General features: G+C 46.2%; 1 protein-coding gene across 1 annotated transcript in view; it reads left to right on the top strand.

The window, feature by feature from the left end:
- The window catches only part of LOC141055943 (uncharacterized), an 80,370-nt gene that overhangs the window by 43,532 nt on the left and 18,503 nt on the right, over positions 1-18,335 (top strand). Inside the window, exon 10 of the mRNA XM_073552641.1 lies at positions 9,825-10,007. Within this exon, the coding sequence (XP_073408742.1) occupies positions 9,825-10,007 (183 nt within the window). The remainder of the gene's footprint in view (positions 1-9,824; positions 10,008-18,335) is intronic.

Below are 18,335 nucleotides of genomic sequence, written 5' to 3'. Positions count from 1 at the left end.
CCCGCTTATCACCAACATGCAAGAGGACAGACAAAGAAAGGGGTTGAGAGGAATCATGCACACCTAGGGAGGCCTCTCTTACCTGACCTAGGCGGAGAAGTTTTCCGGACAGGTTCGGAGCAAATGAGACCCACTGCCGCAATAGAAACAGAGGCCGTGGGAACTTCTCTCCTTGCGACACTGTTCGGAGAGCTTCAGGCGATCCACTTGCATTGGCTCGGGCGCGGAAGCAGAAGTGAGAGCCCTGGGTCGAGGACTGGGTGGTCTGCGAGCAGATGGCACCGGGCGTGCCAGTCTTCTCTCACGAGCCCGTTCCTGGAACCGAAGATCGATTCGAGTGGCCAGGGAAATTAGATCCTCAAAGGCAGTGGGAGTGTCGCGACCCGCCAGCTCGTCTTTTATACGACCCGAAAGACCCCGCCAAAAGGCTCCCACCAACGCCTCATTGTTCCAATCCAAATCGGACGACAGAGTCCGAAATTGAATGGCGTATTGGCCCACGGTTAGAGAACCCTGGCACAGACTGAACAGAGACTCTGTAGTGGAGGCGAGGCGGCCTGGCTCGTCGAATACTCAACAAAAAATATCCAAAAAATCAGACAGGTGAGTAACCAGGGGGTCGTCACTCTCCCAGAGGGGGTTCACCCACACCAATGCGTCCCCTTCAAGTTGGGAGATTATGAAGGCCACCTTGGATCGGTCCATGGGGTATTGCTGGGGCAATAATTCGACATGGAGGCGACATTGGTTCAGGAAGCCCCGGCATAATTTTGCGTCACCATTATACTGGGGTGGTTTAGCCAACCGCGGTTGGGGGTGAGGACTAGCGACTGGAGGAGGAGCAGCAGCAGCTGCCTGGAGCGAGAGTAAGCGAGCATCAACGGAAGCCATATAGCTGAGAATATGAGTCTGAGCGTCACGCTGCTGCGCCAGCTCCTGTTGTAAGCTGGCCAGCTGAGCCGCATTACTAGGATCGGAGGATTGGAGGGCGGAGAGGCGCGTGTCCATAGATTTCATGAAGGACATTATGCGTGACTGATTCTCTTGTAAGAAAACTAACTCCTTCTGAGTAGCCGTGACTCCAGCGGGGTCCATGGCCTGTGTATCTGTTACGGTTGTGCTAGGATGGGTAGAAAAAGCTAGAACAACCCGGAGTGGACCCTCTGTGGTCATGGCTCCAGAGCCCCCGCGGGCGAGCTGACCAGGTGGAGCCACCCCCTATACAGGGAGTGTTAGGGGCAGCCCACAAGGGATGAAACCGTGACAGCCGGAGCCAAAGGGGCGACTGGGTGAGCACCAGGGAGACACAGGTGGAGGATCCGAGCTGCAACTGAAGTGAGGGATACAGGGACCACGGAGCGAGAGAGGCGAGAGGACCAGGAGCACCTGGGGATGGCGGAGGCTGGAGGCTGCAAGAGAGCAAGATAATAATGATAATATAACAGCGGACAAGAGGGCTCAGAGCGGACAGACAAGGGAACCCGCAGGCACGAGGTACACCAGACAGCCTGCCGGGGATGGCAGCACGGAGGGAGACACAGGAGCAGGGACAGAGACAGGGACACGGATCAAAGCAGGAGGTGGAGAACACAGAAGCTACCAGTGGTAGCGCAGGCAGAAAGCAAAGGTAGCTGTACAGGGCCTGGGAGATGGGTGAACGCTGGCCGAACGGACAGCGACACCGCAAAGATACACAGGCGTCTTACCTGGGAAGACGCCGGGAAGAAATAGACAGTGGGCACGGCCATGTTGGGGGCGGAGCCACCGCATCACAGGTTCCAGTCAGAGCATCGGGCGCAGGCGCGCAGGAGCGACGACGAGGAGGCCGGATGTTAGGAGCAGGGACGTGTCGTGGAGCGGGGACGCGCCTGGAGGTGCGCAGGTATGTCATGGCGCTGGTGGGGGGCGTGACAACTCAATAGATTCTTTATGGAGTTAAGGTCAGGTGAGTTTGCTGGCCAATCAGTCACAGCGATACTGTTGTTTTTAAACCAGGTATTGGTACTTTTGGCAGTATGGATAGGTGCCAGGTTCTGCTGGAGAATGAAATTTCCATCTCCAAAAAGCTTGTCGGCAGATGAAAGCATGAAGTACCCTAAAATTTCCTGGTAGATGGCTGCGCTGACTTTGGTCTTGATGAAACACAGTATACCTATACCAGCAGATGACATGGCTCCCCAAGCCATCACTGATTGTGGAAACTTCACACTAGAGCTCAAGATGGAAGGATTATGTGCCTCTCCACTCTTCCGCCAGACTCTGGGACCTTGATTTCCAAATGAAATGCAAAATTTACTTTCATCTGAAAACAACACCTTGGACCACTGAGCAACAGTCCAGTTCTTTTTCTCTTTGGCCCAGGTAAGACGCTTCTGGCGTCTATTGGTCATGAGTGGCTTGACATAAGGAATGAGACACTTGTAGCCCATGTTCTGGATACGTCTGTGTGTGGTTGTTCTTGAAGCAATTACTTCAGCAGCAGTCCACTTCTTGTTAATCTCCCCCAAATTTTTGAATGCCCTTTTCTTAACAATCCTTTCACGGCTGCGGTTATCCCGATTGCTTGTGCATCTTTCTACCACACTTTTTCCTTCCACTCAACTTTCCATTAATATGCTTGGATACAGCACTCTGTGAACAGCCAGCTTCTTTAGCAATGATCTTTTGTGGCTTACCCGCCTTGTGGAGTGTCAATGATTGCCTTCTGGACATCTGTCAAGTCAGCAGTCTTTTCCGTGATTGTGGAGCCTACTGAAACAGACTACGGGACTTTTCTAAACACTTAGGAAGCCTTTGCAGGTGTTTTTTGTTAATTATTCTATTTTACTGAGATAATCATTTTTAGGTTTTCATTGGCTGTAAGCCATAATCATCAACATTAACAGAAATAAACTCTTGAAATAGATCACTCTGTTTGTAATGACATTACTTAATGAGTTTCACTTTTTGTATTGAAAAATTGAAATAAATTAACTTTTTGATGATATTCTAATTTTGTGAGAAGCACCTGTATGTTCAAATCAATAATGTTTATTAAATAACAGAAAAAAAATTAAATTAAAACTTTTAAAAATAGATAAACTGCAGAATATGAGAGGCTCCAGGCTGGTAATTACATGGGAATAGGCACTAGTTATATAAAATTATATAATGTAATCACAATTGTTTGTCTGTCCTGTGCTTAGGGAATGCTTACATGTCTATTGATTTATGCATTTGCACTTTATAACAAATATATACCTTTTTCCAAAAATGTTTGTTTGCATTGTGCTTGGGGAATGCCAGTGTGTAATTGATCTATTCATTTGCACTTTATAACTTATTTGAACATTGGCATATCCATGCATACATGGACAACTGACACAAAAAATGTATATATCGTATTTTTCGGACTATAAGACGCACTTTTTTCCCTCTCAAAATGGGGGGGGGAGTGCGCGTATCACAATCCAGATGTATCGGCTCTGGCTGTGGTGGGGAGGTGAGGGAGTGGTTTCGGCAGAGCAGCGGGTCACAAAGGCAGGAGCCAGTTGCTGCGGCTAACTCCTGTGCCCGCTGGTAAAGAGAAATGAATTTTCAGTGTATTCCACGCCCATGGGCATGGAGAGCAATGAATATTAATTTCTTTTTGGCATCCTGGTATAATTGGCCCCATTCCTTTCCTGGTATTAGTCCCATCCTTATTCTGGTATGATTGGACCCATCCCGGTCCTGGTATGCATGGCCCCATCAGAAAAGATTAAAAAAACCAAACCATTACACTTACCTTCCCAGAGCTTCCTCGCAGTGTCCTGCTCCGTTACCAGCAGCTGCTTAGTGCTTGTAAGCAGCGCATGACAGGGATGTCATGTGCTGCTCACAAGCAGAGCACAGCTGCCAGAATACTCAAAATTAAAAACTCCAGAATTAAGTTTTTTTGGTCGCCATGACATAGCATTAAAATGCAATAACGGGCGATCAAAAGATTGTATATGCACCAAAATGGTATCATTAAAAACGTCCGCTCGACGCACAAAAAATAAACCCTCATCCAACCCGAGATCACGAAAACTGGAGACACTACGGGTATCGGAAAATGGCGCAAGTTTTCTTTTTTTTAAATAAAGTTTTAGAATTTTGTGAACATGGTAGAAAAGCAAAACGAGAAACACTGTGGGATTGAACTTTTTTTTGCTATTTCACCGCACTTGGAATTTTTTTTCCCGTTTTCCAGTACACAGCATGTTAAAACCAATGATGTCGTTGAAAACTTCAACTTGTCCCACAAAAAACATGCCCTCACATGACCATATTGACAGAAAAATAAAAAAGTTATGGCTCTGGAAAAAAGAGCAAAACCAAAAATACCTCCAGTTATGAAGGGCTTAATGGCTTAATAAACATTATTGATTTGAACATATGTTGTTATAGGAGTATCCTTGTAGGCTTTACATGTTTTCTACTCCCATTTAGCTGATTGACCCCTTTGGGCTCTTCAGTACATAGCCTGAACAGTTGTGTACTAAGCTTAATGGCATCTTCTTCGTTTCCCTCCTCTTTTGGTCATGCAGGGTTTTATCAGGGAATTCCTTCAATCAGGACAAGAAAAGGAGACCATAAGCCGTACTGCATTGAGGATAACATCTCACAGGTTCAGGCAATATGCCCCCACATAAAATATGATCCTCCACATATCCCTGTACGTACAGTATGAATCCACACACAGCCCCCTGCATACAGCATAAGCCCCCACATAGCTCCCTATATACAGTCTGAGCCCCCATATAATCTATATATAGTATGTGCCCCCACATAGCCTCCTATTTGCAGTATGAGCCCCTATATGGCCTCCTATTTGCAGTATTAACCCTCATATTATGCTCCCCCACATAGCCCCTTATATGCAGTATGAGCCTGCACATAGCTTCCTATATACAGTATGAGCCTACACATAGCCTCCTATATACAGCATAAGCCCCCATATAGCCTCCTATATACAGTATGAATCTGCACATAGCCTCCTATACACAGTATGAGCCCACACATAACCTAATATAGTGTGAGCCCCTATGTAGCCTCCTGTATACATTGTCAAAGGAGTTTTGTGGATAACTCCAGTGCTGCTGATTTATAGAAGATGCCACTCCAAGGGTGTTCATTAATAAATTTGTGTTTTTTTTATTCAACGCCTTCAAAGTGACAAGCGCTTTTTCACGAAAAGACCACAGGTAATGCAAATTTATTAAAGAACACCCTTGGATTGAAATCTTCAATAAATCAGCAGCACTGGATTTATCCACAAAACTCCTTTGACACAGATATTTGTTGGTCATCTTATAACCTGTGGAGCTGCCGCAACTAAACATCGCAACCTAAAAATGCATATCACTATGGATCAAGTTAATATTCAAATGTTTTTTAATAGGACCCTATTTCGTGCTATATTCTCCCCAGTGTTTTATCCTGTATACAGTGAGCTCCTATATAGCCTCCTGTTTTCAGTGTGAGCCCCTACATATAGGCTCCTGTATACAGTGTGAGCCCCTATATTGCCTCCTGTATACAGTGTGAGCCCCTATATAGCCTCCTGTATATAGTGTGAGACCCTATATAGCCTCCTGTATACAGTGTGAGCCCCTATATAGCCTCCTGTATACAGTGTGAGCTCCTCTATAGCCTCCTGTATACAGTGTGAGCCCCTATATAGCCTCTTGTATACAGTGTGAGCCCAAAGATATAGCCTCCTGTATGCAGTGTGAGCCCCTATACAGCCTTCTATAAAAATAAAAAAAAATACATATACACATACAGTGCAAGTTCCTGCAGTGCGCAAGCGCTGTTCTTCTCTGACCTTTCTCGGCACCTTTGCACTGCAGGAATTTGCTCTGCCCTCAACAGGGCAGATAAGTACGCCTACGCAGGAGCGCGAAGCCTGTGAAGCAAGCAGCAGGGCGGCATCGCAAGAAGATGGGAGGCCCCGAACTAGGACCTGCGACACCCATCGGATCAGACCGCCCAGCAGGTGAGTATAATAAAAGTTATTTTTCTTCTCTTGCAGGTCGGATCGGGGGCTTATCTACAGCATTATAGAATGCTGTATATCAGCCCAGAAAGATGGTGGCCGTAACTTGTATCAGCCAAACCTGGTGACAGGTTCGCTTTAAGACCTTCCAGAAGCTAAAAGAGGAACTGTTCTTCCAAACAAGTTCCTTTTCGCGAGTCTCACCCATGTCGTGCAGAACTTCCCCCTGTCTATTTGATCCACATGCTGGGCTTATAGCCTAATTGCATGCCGTTTTGCTGGCAGGGAGCTCAAAACCGTGAGAGAGTAGTGGCAGGTAATTGTAGGACAAATGAGTGATGAGCAATTGGAGGTCTCCTTGTAAACCCATAATCACATTTGTCCCAAATATACTGAGTCACACAGTTATATATTATTAGTTATTGTTGGAGAACCATTGATGCCATGGTGCTGTACATGAAGAAGGGTTACATATAAAATACAAATATAAATTGTAATGAACACACTAACATGACAGACTGGTACTGAGAGGAGAGGGCTCTACTGTCTAGTCTATATCCGTCACCGTATGTATTACACCACATCCAGAATACAGTACACAGGGTACAACCAATTCCTGCATGAGTACCTCAAACGTCACAGGGGTCCGAGGATGTTTTTATCCATCTTTTATGGAGATGAGGGGATGCTGGGCCCAGGTGGCTACATTCCTACACAACTAGATGTGGAGACATCATACTGTTTGGGGCACCATATTGTTTGCAGGGGAATGGACACTATTCTTTGTGAGGGGAATCATACTGCGTGTGAGGGGAATCATACTGCGTGTGAGGGGAATCGTACTACGTGTGAGGGGAATCGTACTGCGTGTAAGGGGAATCGTACTGTGTGATGGGAATCGTACTGCGTGTGAGGGGAATCGTACTGCGTTTGAGGGGAATCGTGCTGCGTGAGGGGAATCGTACTGCGTGTTAGGGGAATCATACTGTGTGAGGTAATCGTACTGCATGTGAGGGGAATCGTACTGCGTGAGGGGAATCGTACTGCGTGAGGGGAATCGTACTGCATGTAGGGGAATCGTACTGCCTATGAGGGGAATCGTACTGCCTATGAGGGGAATCGTACTGCGTGTGAGGGGAATCGTGCTGCGTGTGAGGGGAATCGTGCTGCGTGTGAGGGGAATCGTGCTGCGTGTGAGGGGAATCGTGCTGCATAAGGGGAATTGTACTGCGTGTGAGGGGAATCGTGCTGCGTGTGAGGGGAATCGTGCTGCGTGAGGGTAATCGTACTGCGTGTGAGGGTAATCGTACTGCGTGTGAGGGTAATCGTACTGCGTGTGAGGGGAATCGTACTGCATAAGGGGAATTGTACTGCGCGTGAGGGGAATCGTACTGCGTTTGAGGGGAATCGTGCTGTGTGAGGGTAATCGTACTGCGTGTTAGGGGAATCGTACTGTTTGAGGGGAATCGTACTGCGTGTGAGAGGAAACATACTGCGCGTGAGGGGAATCGTACTGCATGTGAGGGGAATCGTACTGCCTATGAGGGGAATCGTGCTACGTGTGAGGGGAATCGTACTGCGTGTGAGGGGAATCGTACTGCGTTTGAGGGGAATCGTGCTGCGTGAGGGTAATCGTACTGCGTGTTAGGGGAATCATACTGTGTGAGGTAATCGTACTGCATGTGAGGGGAATCGTACTGCGTGAGGGGAATCGTACTGCATGTAGGGGAATCGTACTGCCTATGAGGGGAATCGTACTGCCTATGAGGGGAATCGTACTGCGTGTGAGGGGAATCGTGCTGCGTGTGAGGGGAATCGTGCTGCGTGTGAGGGGAATCGTGCTGCATAAGGGGAATTGTACTGCATGTGAGGGGAATCGTGCTGCGTGTGAGGGGAATCGTGCTGCGTGAGGGTAATCGTACTGCGTGTGAGGGTAATCGTACTGCGTGTGAGGGGAATCGTGCTGTGTGAGGGGAATCGTACTGCGTGTTAGGGGAATCGTACTGTTTGAGGGGAATCGTACTGCGTGTGAGAGGAGACATACTGCGCGTGAGGGGAATCGTACTGCATGTGAGGGGAATCGTACTGCATGAGGGGAATCGTACTGCCTATGAGGGGAATCGTGCTACGTGTGAGGGGAATCGTACTGCGTGTGAGGGGAATCGTACTGCGTTTGAGGGGAATCGTGCTGCGTGAGGGGAATCGTACTGCGTGTTAGGGGAATCATACTGTGTGAGGGTAATCGTACTGCATGTGAGGGTAATCGTACTGCGTGAGGGTAATCGTACTGCGTGTGAGGGTAATCGTACTGCGTGTGAGGGGAATCGTACTGCATAAGGGGAATTGTACTGCGCGTGAGGGGAATCGTACTGCGTTTGAGGGGAATCGTGCTGCGTGAGGGTAATCGTACTGCGTGTTAGGGGAATCGTACTGTGTGAGGGGAATCGTACTGCGTGTGAGAGGAAACATACTGCGCGTGAGGGGAATCGTACTGCATGTGAGGGGAATCGTACTGCATGAGGGGAATCGTACTGCCTATGAGGGGAATCGTGCTACGTGTGAGGGGAATCGTACTGTGTGTGAGGGGAATCGTACTGAGTGTGAGGGGAATCGTACTGCCTGTGAGGGGAATCGTGCGGCTGTGCTCCGTACACCTCGTACACACGCGGCTCCGCTCCGTACACCTCGTACACATGTGGCTCTGCTCCGTACACCTCGTACACACGCGGCTCCGCTCCTTACACCTTGTACACACGCGGCTCCGCTCCTTACACCTCGTACACACGCGGCTCCGCTCCTTACACCTCGTACACACACGGCTCTGCTCCGTACACCTCGTACACACACGGCTCTGCTCCGTACACCTCGTACACACACGGCTCTGCTCCGTACACCTCGTACACACACGGCTCTGCTCCGTACACCTCGTACACACACGGCTCTGCTCCGTACACCTCGTACACACACGGCTCTGCTCCGTACACCTCGTACACACACGGCTCTGCTCCGTACACCTCGTACACACACGGCTCTGCTACATCCCCCCCCCCCCCCGACCCCACACAGAAACTTCCCATCATCCAGCACCATGACACCCAGCGCAGCAGAGTCCTGCATACACTGAGGCCCCTGATCATGTGACCCCTGACTCCTCCCCTCCTGTGACCTCATCCCAGGTCCTGTGCGCACAGAGCAGCCATATATGTGGAGTGCGGCTCTGCAGGTGGAGGTAGGTGCTGGAGATTCCCTATTACTGGGCGGAGGGGGACATTAACCCCTTTAGCATTGAGTGTATAAAAGGGTCAGCATTAGACTGACACCATGGCGACTATAAAGGAGCACAGGGATTGGCTGTTACTGTGCCCCCTGCTGTACAGAGAGAACAAGTGCAGGCAGGGCCGGCGTCAGCAGCCGTGCAAGTTCCGGGGCCCTGACCAGGGACGGTGGGGGTCCCACTCGCCATTGGGGGCACCTGTGCTATATGGGGGCCCACTGCTGGCGCCCACGAGTAGCCTCCCCCCACTTGCTCCGGGCCATGGTACTTGCGATACTTACCTCTATATGGGGCCAATTATTATAAGGAGCATTATATTGTGGCCATCATATACAGTATGGAGCATTATATGGGGCTCATTATTCTGTATGGAGCAATATATGGGGCTCATTATTCTGTATGGAGCACTATATGGGACCGTGTTGCAGTCAGGTGGGCAGGACAGATCTAAGCTCTCTCCCCATGGAATCGGCGGGCTAGCTGGATATCTTTGGGAATGATGGTGACCCTCTTAGCGTGGATCGCGCACAAATTTGTGTCCTCAAACAGCCCCACCAGATAAGCCTCGCTGGCCTCCTGCAGGGCCATGACAGCGGAGCTCTGGAAGCGGAGATCAGTCTTGAAGTCCTGGGCGATTTCTCTCACCAGGCGCTGGAAGGGAAGCTTACGGATCAGCAGCTCGGTGGACTTCTGGTAGCGGCGAATCTCACGGAGAGCAACTGTCCCTGGCCGGTATCTGTGCGGCTTCTTCACTCCGCCAGTGGCGGGAGCGCTTTTCCTGGCGGCTTTAGTGGCCAGCTGCTTGCGGGGAGCTTTCCCTCCGGTGGATTTATTTTGGATAAGGAGGAGGAGCGCCGAGGACATGGCTGCTCTGGCATGAGGCTCCTGAGTTTTTTTAGTTTTTTACCCCGTTTAATTGTTAATTCTCCCTTTGGAGCACTCACCATTGCGTAGCTACAGGATTCGGCAGAGCTGGGAGTAGTGTGGAAACTGCGATCAGCTGGGACTGGTGTCTTTCTGTCCTCGTGGAGCTCCGTGCCTGGATTCAGCTGGGAGAGAGTGAAGCTGCTGGCTGCCTGCCAACTTTCCTACAACTTGTAACCAATTCCAGAATGCAGATGATCCCGGGATAGGAAAGCTGGTGGAGTGTGCGGTGCTGGAGTTGTTCTGGAGATCTTGTGGTCCACGTGGAGCTGTAGGGCTACAGGATTCGGCAGAGCTGGGAGTAGTGTGGAGACTGCGACCAGCTGGGACCGGTGTATTTCTGTCCTCGTGGAGCTCCGTGCCTGGTTTCAGCTGGGGGAGAGTGAAGCTGCTAGCTGCCTGCCAACTTTCCTACAACTTGTACCCATTTCCAGAATGCAGATGATCCCGGGATAGGAAAGCTGGTGGAGTGTGCGGTGCTGGAGATGTTCTGGAGATCTTGTGGTCCAGGTGGAGCTGAAGGGGTGAGCTGGGCAGGTTTGGACTGACTGTTGGCATGTCCCCTGATGTCCCTGTCTTGTTGCACCCATGCCCTCCCCCCAGCAGTGCTGGAAGCACCCTTTATGGAAAGTTGTACATTTAACTTTGCTAAGCTGTGACTGTTCAGTCTTTATAGCTACAAGCTGAGTGTAATCATGGCCACTGCACTCTGTAAACCTACTCTTATGATTTCAAGGGACGATTTATTCTGGAATCATCCGCAATTTCTCATGGACTCCCCTTCTTGGAGCATGATTGCTAATTCAACAATTGAGTACATAAAATCCATTACTTCTGTGAAACCTGTGGAGGTGTACTGCAAGAGAGGTAGGAGAGGAGGAGTCCTGGCACGCCTTCGGAGGAGAGGGTTCAGAACAGCTCTTCCTTCACTCCACTTGGCTAATGTCTGTTCCTTATCTAACAAAATGGAGGAACTGAACTTACTTTGTAACATGAGATCTGATATGGCCAATTCAGCTGCTCTTTGTTTTATTGAGACCTGGTTGAATGAGACCATCCCTGATTGTAGTCTGGATCTACCTGGTTTTGTTATCTACAGAGCTGACCGTGATTGTGTAGCTTCAGGTAAACAAAGGGGGGGTGGGGTATGTCTCTACATCAACACTAGCTGGTGCTGTGATGTTAACATACTGGGAAAAGGTTGCTCTCCAGATCTAGAGTACCTTGCACTCAATTGTAGACCATTTTACTCTCCAAGAGAGTTTTCATCTATGGTTCTGGTTGCAGTATATATTCCCCCCCAAGCATCTGTTAAAGCTGCTATTGGTGAATTAGCATGCAAAATATCAGAATGGGAGAAAGGATCTCCAGAAGCATTTGTGATCATAATGGGGGACTTTAACAAAGGAAAACTCAACCTGGATCTCCCCAAATTTACTCAACATATAAACTGCTTCACGAGAGAGAACAATACGCTTGATCACTGCTATACAGTCATAAAAGGGGCCTACAGGGCAGTGAGGAGAGCAGCAGTGGGCTTTTCAGATCATTGTCTAATTCATTTAATTCCAGCCTACAGGCAAAGGTTGAAAACATCCAAACCTACAGTTTATACAAAGAAGACATGGTCTGAGGAGGCAAAATTGCAACTACAAGCATGCTTTGAATGCACGGACTGGGAGGTATTCCAGGAAACATGCTCGGGTCTGGATGAATGGGTTGATGCAGTGTCCTCATATATCCGTTTTTGTGAAGACACGTTTATTCCATCCAAATCTGTCCACTTTCGGGGAAACAACAAGCCGTGGTTTACAAATAAAGTCAGGTTGATCCGTAAGAGAAAAGAGGAGGCTTATAAAGCAGGCGATATTACTGAATTCAAGAAACTTAGGAACTCGCTATCTAAAGAGATCAAGTTAGCCAAACACGAGTATGCAAAGATTCTGGAGGAAAGGTTCTCATCAAAAGATAATAGATCTGCATGGAGAGGATTAAGAGAGGTCACCAATTATAAAAGCCACCCCACTATAGTGAACCCCAGCAGAAGTCTGGCAGCAGAGTTAAATGAATTCTACTGCAGATTTGAGGCAAGCTCTACACACAGTGGCTATTCATCTCTAAGCTCCTCAGTCTGTTCATATAAAGATCATTCATTGTGCAACACCCAAGTAGTGATCTCCGAGGCAGAGGTGATACGCATCCTAAAGGGACTTAAGGTCAAAAAGGCACCTGGCCCTGATGGTGTATCTCCAATGTGTCTGAAAGTATGTGCTACCCAGCTTGCCCCTATACTGACAAATATATACAATGTGTCACTGAAAGAGTGCGTTGTACCTCAGTGTTGGAAAAATTCCACAATTATCCCTGTCCCCAAGAAAGTGGGATCCTCTGAGTTGAACGACTATAGACCAGTAGCACTCACATCTGTAGCTATGAAAGTCTTCGAAAGAATTATGATGTCCCACCTGATAAAATTCACGCAGAAGCTATGGGACCCGCTTCAGTTTGCCTATAAGGAGAATCGTTCGGCAAACGACACTGTCAATCTGGCACTGAAGTACATTTTGGATCATACAGATGAACTGCACTCATATGTCCGGATTCTTTTCATGGACTTTAGCTCAGCGTTCAATACCATTGATTCGAATTTACTTCATAAGAAAATGGTAGCTCTTGGAGTCCCTCTTAACTTATGCTTGTGGATTTATAACTTCCTGACAGCCAGGATACAGAGTGTAAAAATTGGACCATTCACTTCGGACACCTTGGTCACAAACATCGGGGCACCTCAGGGGTGTGTTTTGTCCCCGTTACTGTTTTCTCTCTATACGAATGATTGCATCTCTTCAGCAGACTCAGTAAAAATCTTGAAATTTGCAGATGATATGACACTGATTGGTCTCATCAGGGGAAATGCTGAAGACTTGTATCGGAGTGAGGTGGAAAGAATATGTGACTGGTGTAAAGCCAATAATCTTGTACTCAACACTAAAAAAACTGCTGAGATGGTTGTGGATTTTAGGAAAGATCAACATGAGATACTTCCAATCTACATCCATGACGAAGTGGTTCTTAGGGTCACAGAGACCAAATTCCTTGGTGTTATCATCTCTCATGATCTTAAATGGGGGAAAAACGTGGATGCTGTTATAAGAAAAGCACAACAGAGGATGTTCTTCCTGCGTCAGCTGAAAAGATATGGTTTGTCTAAGAATCTGCTGATCTTATTCTTTAATGCTGTCATCAGATCTGTGATTTGTTCCTCTCTGATAGTCTGGTATGGGGAGCCACTGCGCATGACAAACTCGGCTTACAAAGGACTTTCAGAACAGCAGAGAATTATAGGTTCCCCCCTGCCTAAAATCCAGGATCTTTATGATAAGAGTATTCGATCCCACGCATTGAAAATTTCATCCGATCCCTCTCACCCGGGACACTCCTCATTCCAACTACTCCCTTCAGGACGTCGCTTCAGAGTCCCCAAATGCAGCACCAACCGCCATATGAACAGCTTCTATCCACTCTCTGTTCAACAATTAAATCGTCATGTGTAGACTATATACTGTATCTGTCTTGTTAGATGTTACTTGTTGTATCTGTTGTTATATATTATGTTGCCTCTTTGCCACAAAGAATTCCTTGTATATATGTAATATGTACTTGGCGATAATAAATTTGATTGATTGATTATACTGTATGGAGCACTATGTGGTGCCCATAATACTTTATGGAGGACTTTACTATAGATATCACTATCATGTAAGAAGTGAAATCTTTGGCATTGTACTATACCTACACATGTGGTCAAAATTGTTGGTACCCCTCGTTTAATGGCAGAAAAACCCACAATGGTGACAGAAATAAATCTGACAAAAGTAATAATAAATAAAAAATTATGACAATGAACAAATGAAAGTCAGACATTACTGTACAACCATGCTTCCACAGAAATAAAAAATAAACTCATGAAATAGGCCTGGACAGAAATGATGGTACCCTTAGCTTAATATTTTGTTGCACAACCTTTTGAGGCAATCACTGCAATCAAATGATTCCTGTAACTGTCAATGAGACTTCTGCACCTCTCGACAGTTATTTTTCCCACTCCTCAAGAGCAAACTGCTCCAGTTGTCTCTTGTTTCAGGCTATGTGCACACGTTGCGGAATTACAGTGGAAATTTCCACCGCAATTCCGCAACTCCCTGCCGCGGGAAATACGCATGCAGAATTCCTGCTAAAAACTAGCGTTTTGAAAGCGTAATTAGCTTGCAGAATGCTAGCATTTTCCAAGCGATCTGTAGCATAGCTTGGAGAGAACTGATTGACAGGTTGGTCACACTCGTCAAATATAGTGTTTGACAAGTGTGACCAACTTTTACTATTGATGCTGCCTATGCAGCATCAGTAGTAAAAAGATATAATGTTAAAAATAATTAAAAAAAATAAAAAATATTGTTATTCTCACCTTCCGACGGCCCCCGATTTGCTCTGCGGCACTCCCGGATTCTTCTTGTCCCAGTAATGCTTTGCGCGAAGGACCTGAGATGACGTCATGCTTGCGAAAGCGCGACATCATCAGTGGTCATTCGTGCAAAGCATTACTGGGACCGGAAGATGGTGGCAACGTGGCGGACAGGCGGGAAGGATCCGGCGACGGTCGGAAAATCAGAATATCATTTTTTTTTTTTTTTATTCTATTTTTTACAGGATTATGGTACCCAGGGCCTGGAGGAGTAGTAGTTTGACAATAAATGGCTTCACCCAACCACTAACCATGAGTAGAGGAAAAAGTTTTGGTGTTATCATTCATATTCTCTGAAAAAAGGCAAAGAAAGCAAAAATTCTGCCGGGATATGTAAACTTTTGAGCACAACTGTGTGTATGTGTGTGAAAATCTGCATAAGAACCGCATGGATTTCCAACTGCATTTTCTGACAAGAGAGGCAGAAACCGATCACAATTTTATTCAAGCAAATCCGCAACGTGCATACATAGCCTTAGGTACGCCTTGATATGGTAGCAGTTGGGCTCATATACATTGGGCAATTTATGTGCTAATTACCTTTTTTTACTGGTTTCCTATATCAATATTGCAGTTCCAATATTCCATAATTCCATATGTACATAATGTAGCACTTACCTATTTTCTATGGCAGTAATGCAGTTCCAATTTTCTAGATTTACTATTTTAAACATTTCAGAGTGCAGCTATGTTATTTCTTGAAACTGGTACTGTGAGTCCGTGCTCGGAGTCATATGTGAGGGTCGTTATGTGTCCCCCAGGATGCGCTCAGAAGTGTATTAGATCCGCTGTAGTGCCTTGTGGCCACAGCAGCGTGCCTGTGAGTCACAAGGCAGAATAAAAGTAAGTTTGAACCTGGTCAAGTTATTTTTGACCCAGGAGTTTGTTCAGGAAAATCCGGTATGGGCTTTTATTTTTGAAACGGACTGCAGGAAGGTAGTGGGGTCCGGTCCGTTTCCTCGTGCCCAGATCTTATAAGTTGCCTGTGACCACAGAGTGTGAGTTTTTGGATATTAAACACGTTTTGCTTTGAACTTGCTTTGGTCACTGCCTCATCACTGCACAGCGTGGACACCACTGCATTACACTACATACTCCCAGGAGAGTGAGACAGCTCTCCAACTTTGGGATGGTTGGAAAGTATTATCTTGTATACAGTGGGTATGGAAAGTATTCAGACCCCTTTAATGTTTTCACTTTGTTTCATTGCAGACATTTGGTAAATTCAAAAAGTTTTTTCTCATTACTGTACACTCTGCAGCCCATCTTGAATGAAAAAAAAACAGAAATATAGAAATTTTTGCACATTTATTTAAAAAAAACCAAAAACTGAAATATCACATGGTCACAAGTATTCTCACCCTTTGCTCAGACACTCATATTTAAGTCACATGCTGTCCATTTTCTTTTGATCCTCCTTAAGGTGGTTCTACTCCTTCATTGGAGTCTGCTGTGTTTAATTAAACTGACAGCACTTGATTTGTAAAGGCACACACCTGTCTATGTAAGATCTCACAACTCACAGTGCATGTCAGACCAAATGAGAAGAGCAGAGTGGCCTCCATAATCCTTAAATGGAAGAAGTTTGGGACCACCAGAAGTCTTCCTAGACCTGGCCGTCCAGCCAAATTGAGCAATCATGGGAGCAGAGCCTTGGTGAGAGGGTAGAGAGAACCCCAAGATCACTGTGGCTGAGCTCCACAAGTGCAGTAGGGAGATGGGAGAAAGTTCCACAAAGTCAACTATCACTGCAGCCCTCCACCAGTTGGGCCTTTATGGCAGAGTGGCCCAACGGAAGCCTCTCCTCAGTGCAAAATATATGAAATCCGGCATAGAGTTTGCTAAGAAACACATGAAGGACTGCCAGACTATGAGAAATAAGATTCTCTGGTCTTATGAGACGAAGATAGAATTATCTCCAAAAAGGTCTAAGCCGTATGTGTGGAGAAAACCAGGCACTGCTCATCACCTGCCTAATACAATCCCAACAGTGAAACATGGTGGTGGCAGCATCATGCTATGGGGGTGTTTTTCAGCTGCAGGGACAGGATGACTGGTTGCAATTGAAGGAAACATGAATGCGGCCAAGTACAGAGATATCCTGGATGAAAACCTCTTCCAGAGTGCTCTGGAACTCAGACTTGGCCAAAGGTTCACCTTCCAACAAGACAATGACCCTAAGCACACATCTAAAATAACAAAGGAGTGGCTTCAGAACAACTCTGTGACCATTCTTGACTGGCCCGGCCAGAGCCCTGACCTAATCCCAATTGAGCATCTCTGGAGAGACCTGGAAATGGCTGTCCACCAATGTTCACCATCCAACCTGATGGAACTGGAGAGGATCTGCAAGGAAGAATGGCAGAGGATCCCCAAATCCAGGTGTGAAAAACTTGTTGCATCATTACCAAGAAGACTCATGGCTGTACTAGCTCAAAAGGGTGCTTCTACTCAATACTGAGCAAAGGGTCTGAATACTTATGACCATGTGATATTTCAGTTTTTCTTTTTTAATAAATTTGCAAAAGTTTCTACATTTCTGTTTTTTTTCAGTCAAGATGGGGTGCAGTGTACATTAACCCCTTCATGATCGGAGGTATTTATGTTTTTGCCTTTTCGTTCTTTTGTCCCCTTCTTCCCATAACCATAATTTTTTTTTTTAACTTTTCGAGCAAAATGGCCATGTGAGGGTATGTTTTTTGCGGGATGAGTTGTACTTTTGAACGACACCATTGGTTTTACCATGTTGTGTACTAGAAAACAGAAAAAAAATTCCAAGTGCGGTAAAATTGCAAAAAAAAGTGCAATCCCACACTTATTTTTTTGTTTGGCTTTTTTACTAGGTTCACTAAATGCTAAAACTGGCCTGCTATTATGATTCTCCAGGTCATTATGATTTCATAGACACCAAACATGTCTAGGTTCTTTTTTATTTAAGTGGTGAAAAAAAAAATCCAAGCTTTGTTAAAAAAAAAAATAAAAAAAAAATTGTGCCGTTTTCTGATACCTGTAGCGTCTCCATTTTTCGTGATCTCGGGTTGGGTGAGAGCTTATTTTTTTGCCAAGCTGGCGTTTTTAATGATACCACTTTGGTGCAGATACGATCTTTTGATCGCCCATTATTGCATTTTAATGCAATGTCACGGCGACCAAAATAACGTAATTGTGGCGTTTTTACTTTTTCTCGCTACGCCGTTTAGCGATCAGGTTAATCCTTTTTTTTATTGATCGAGCGATTCTGAATGCGGCAATATCAAATATGTGTATGTTTGTTTTTTTTTATTGTCTTATTTTGAATGAGATGAAAGGAGGGTGATTTGAATTTTATTTTTTAAAATTTTTAATATTTTTTAAAATTATATTTTTTTAACTTTTAGTATGCTTCAATAGTTTCCATGGGAGACTATAAGCTTCCACAACCCGATTCAGCTCTGCTACGTAGAGGCGATGATCAGATCGCCTCTATGTGTAGTAGAATTAGAATTACTCACTTGCAATGAGCACCGACCACTGGGCGGCGCTCACAGAAAGCTGGCACTGACAACCATAGAGGTCTCCAGGAGACCTCTGGTTGTCATGCAAACGAATCGGTGACCTGCAGTCACGTGACGGGG

The sequence above is a fragment of the Dendrobates tinctorius genome, unplaced genomic scaffold (genome assembly GCF_039654945.1).
Source record: "Dendrobates tinctorius isolate UK_male_01 unplaced genomic scaffold, ASM3965494v1 ptg000192l, whole genome shotgun sequence".
NCBI lineage: Eukaryota > Metazoa > Chordata > Amphibia > Anura > Dendrobatidae > Dendrobates > Dendrobates tinctorius.
The sequence above is the reverse complement of the archived record's forward strand: the minus strand, read 5'-3'. Positions and strand labels throughout refer to the sequence as shown.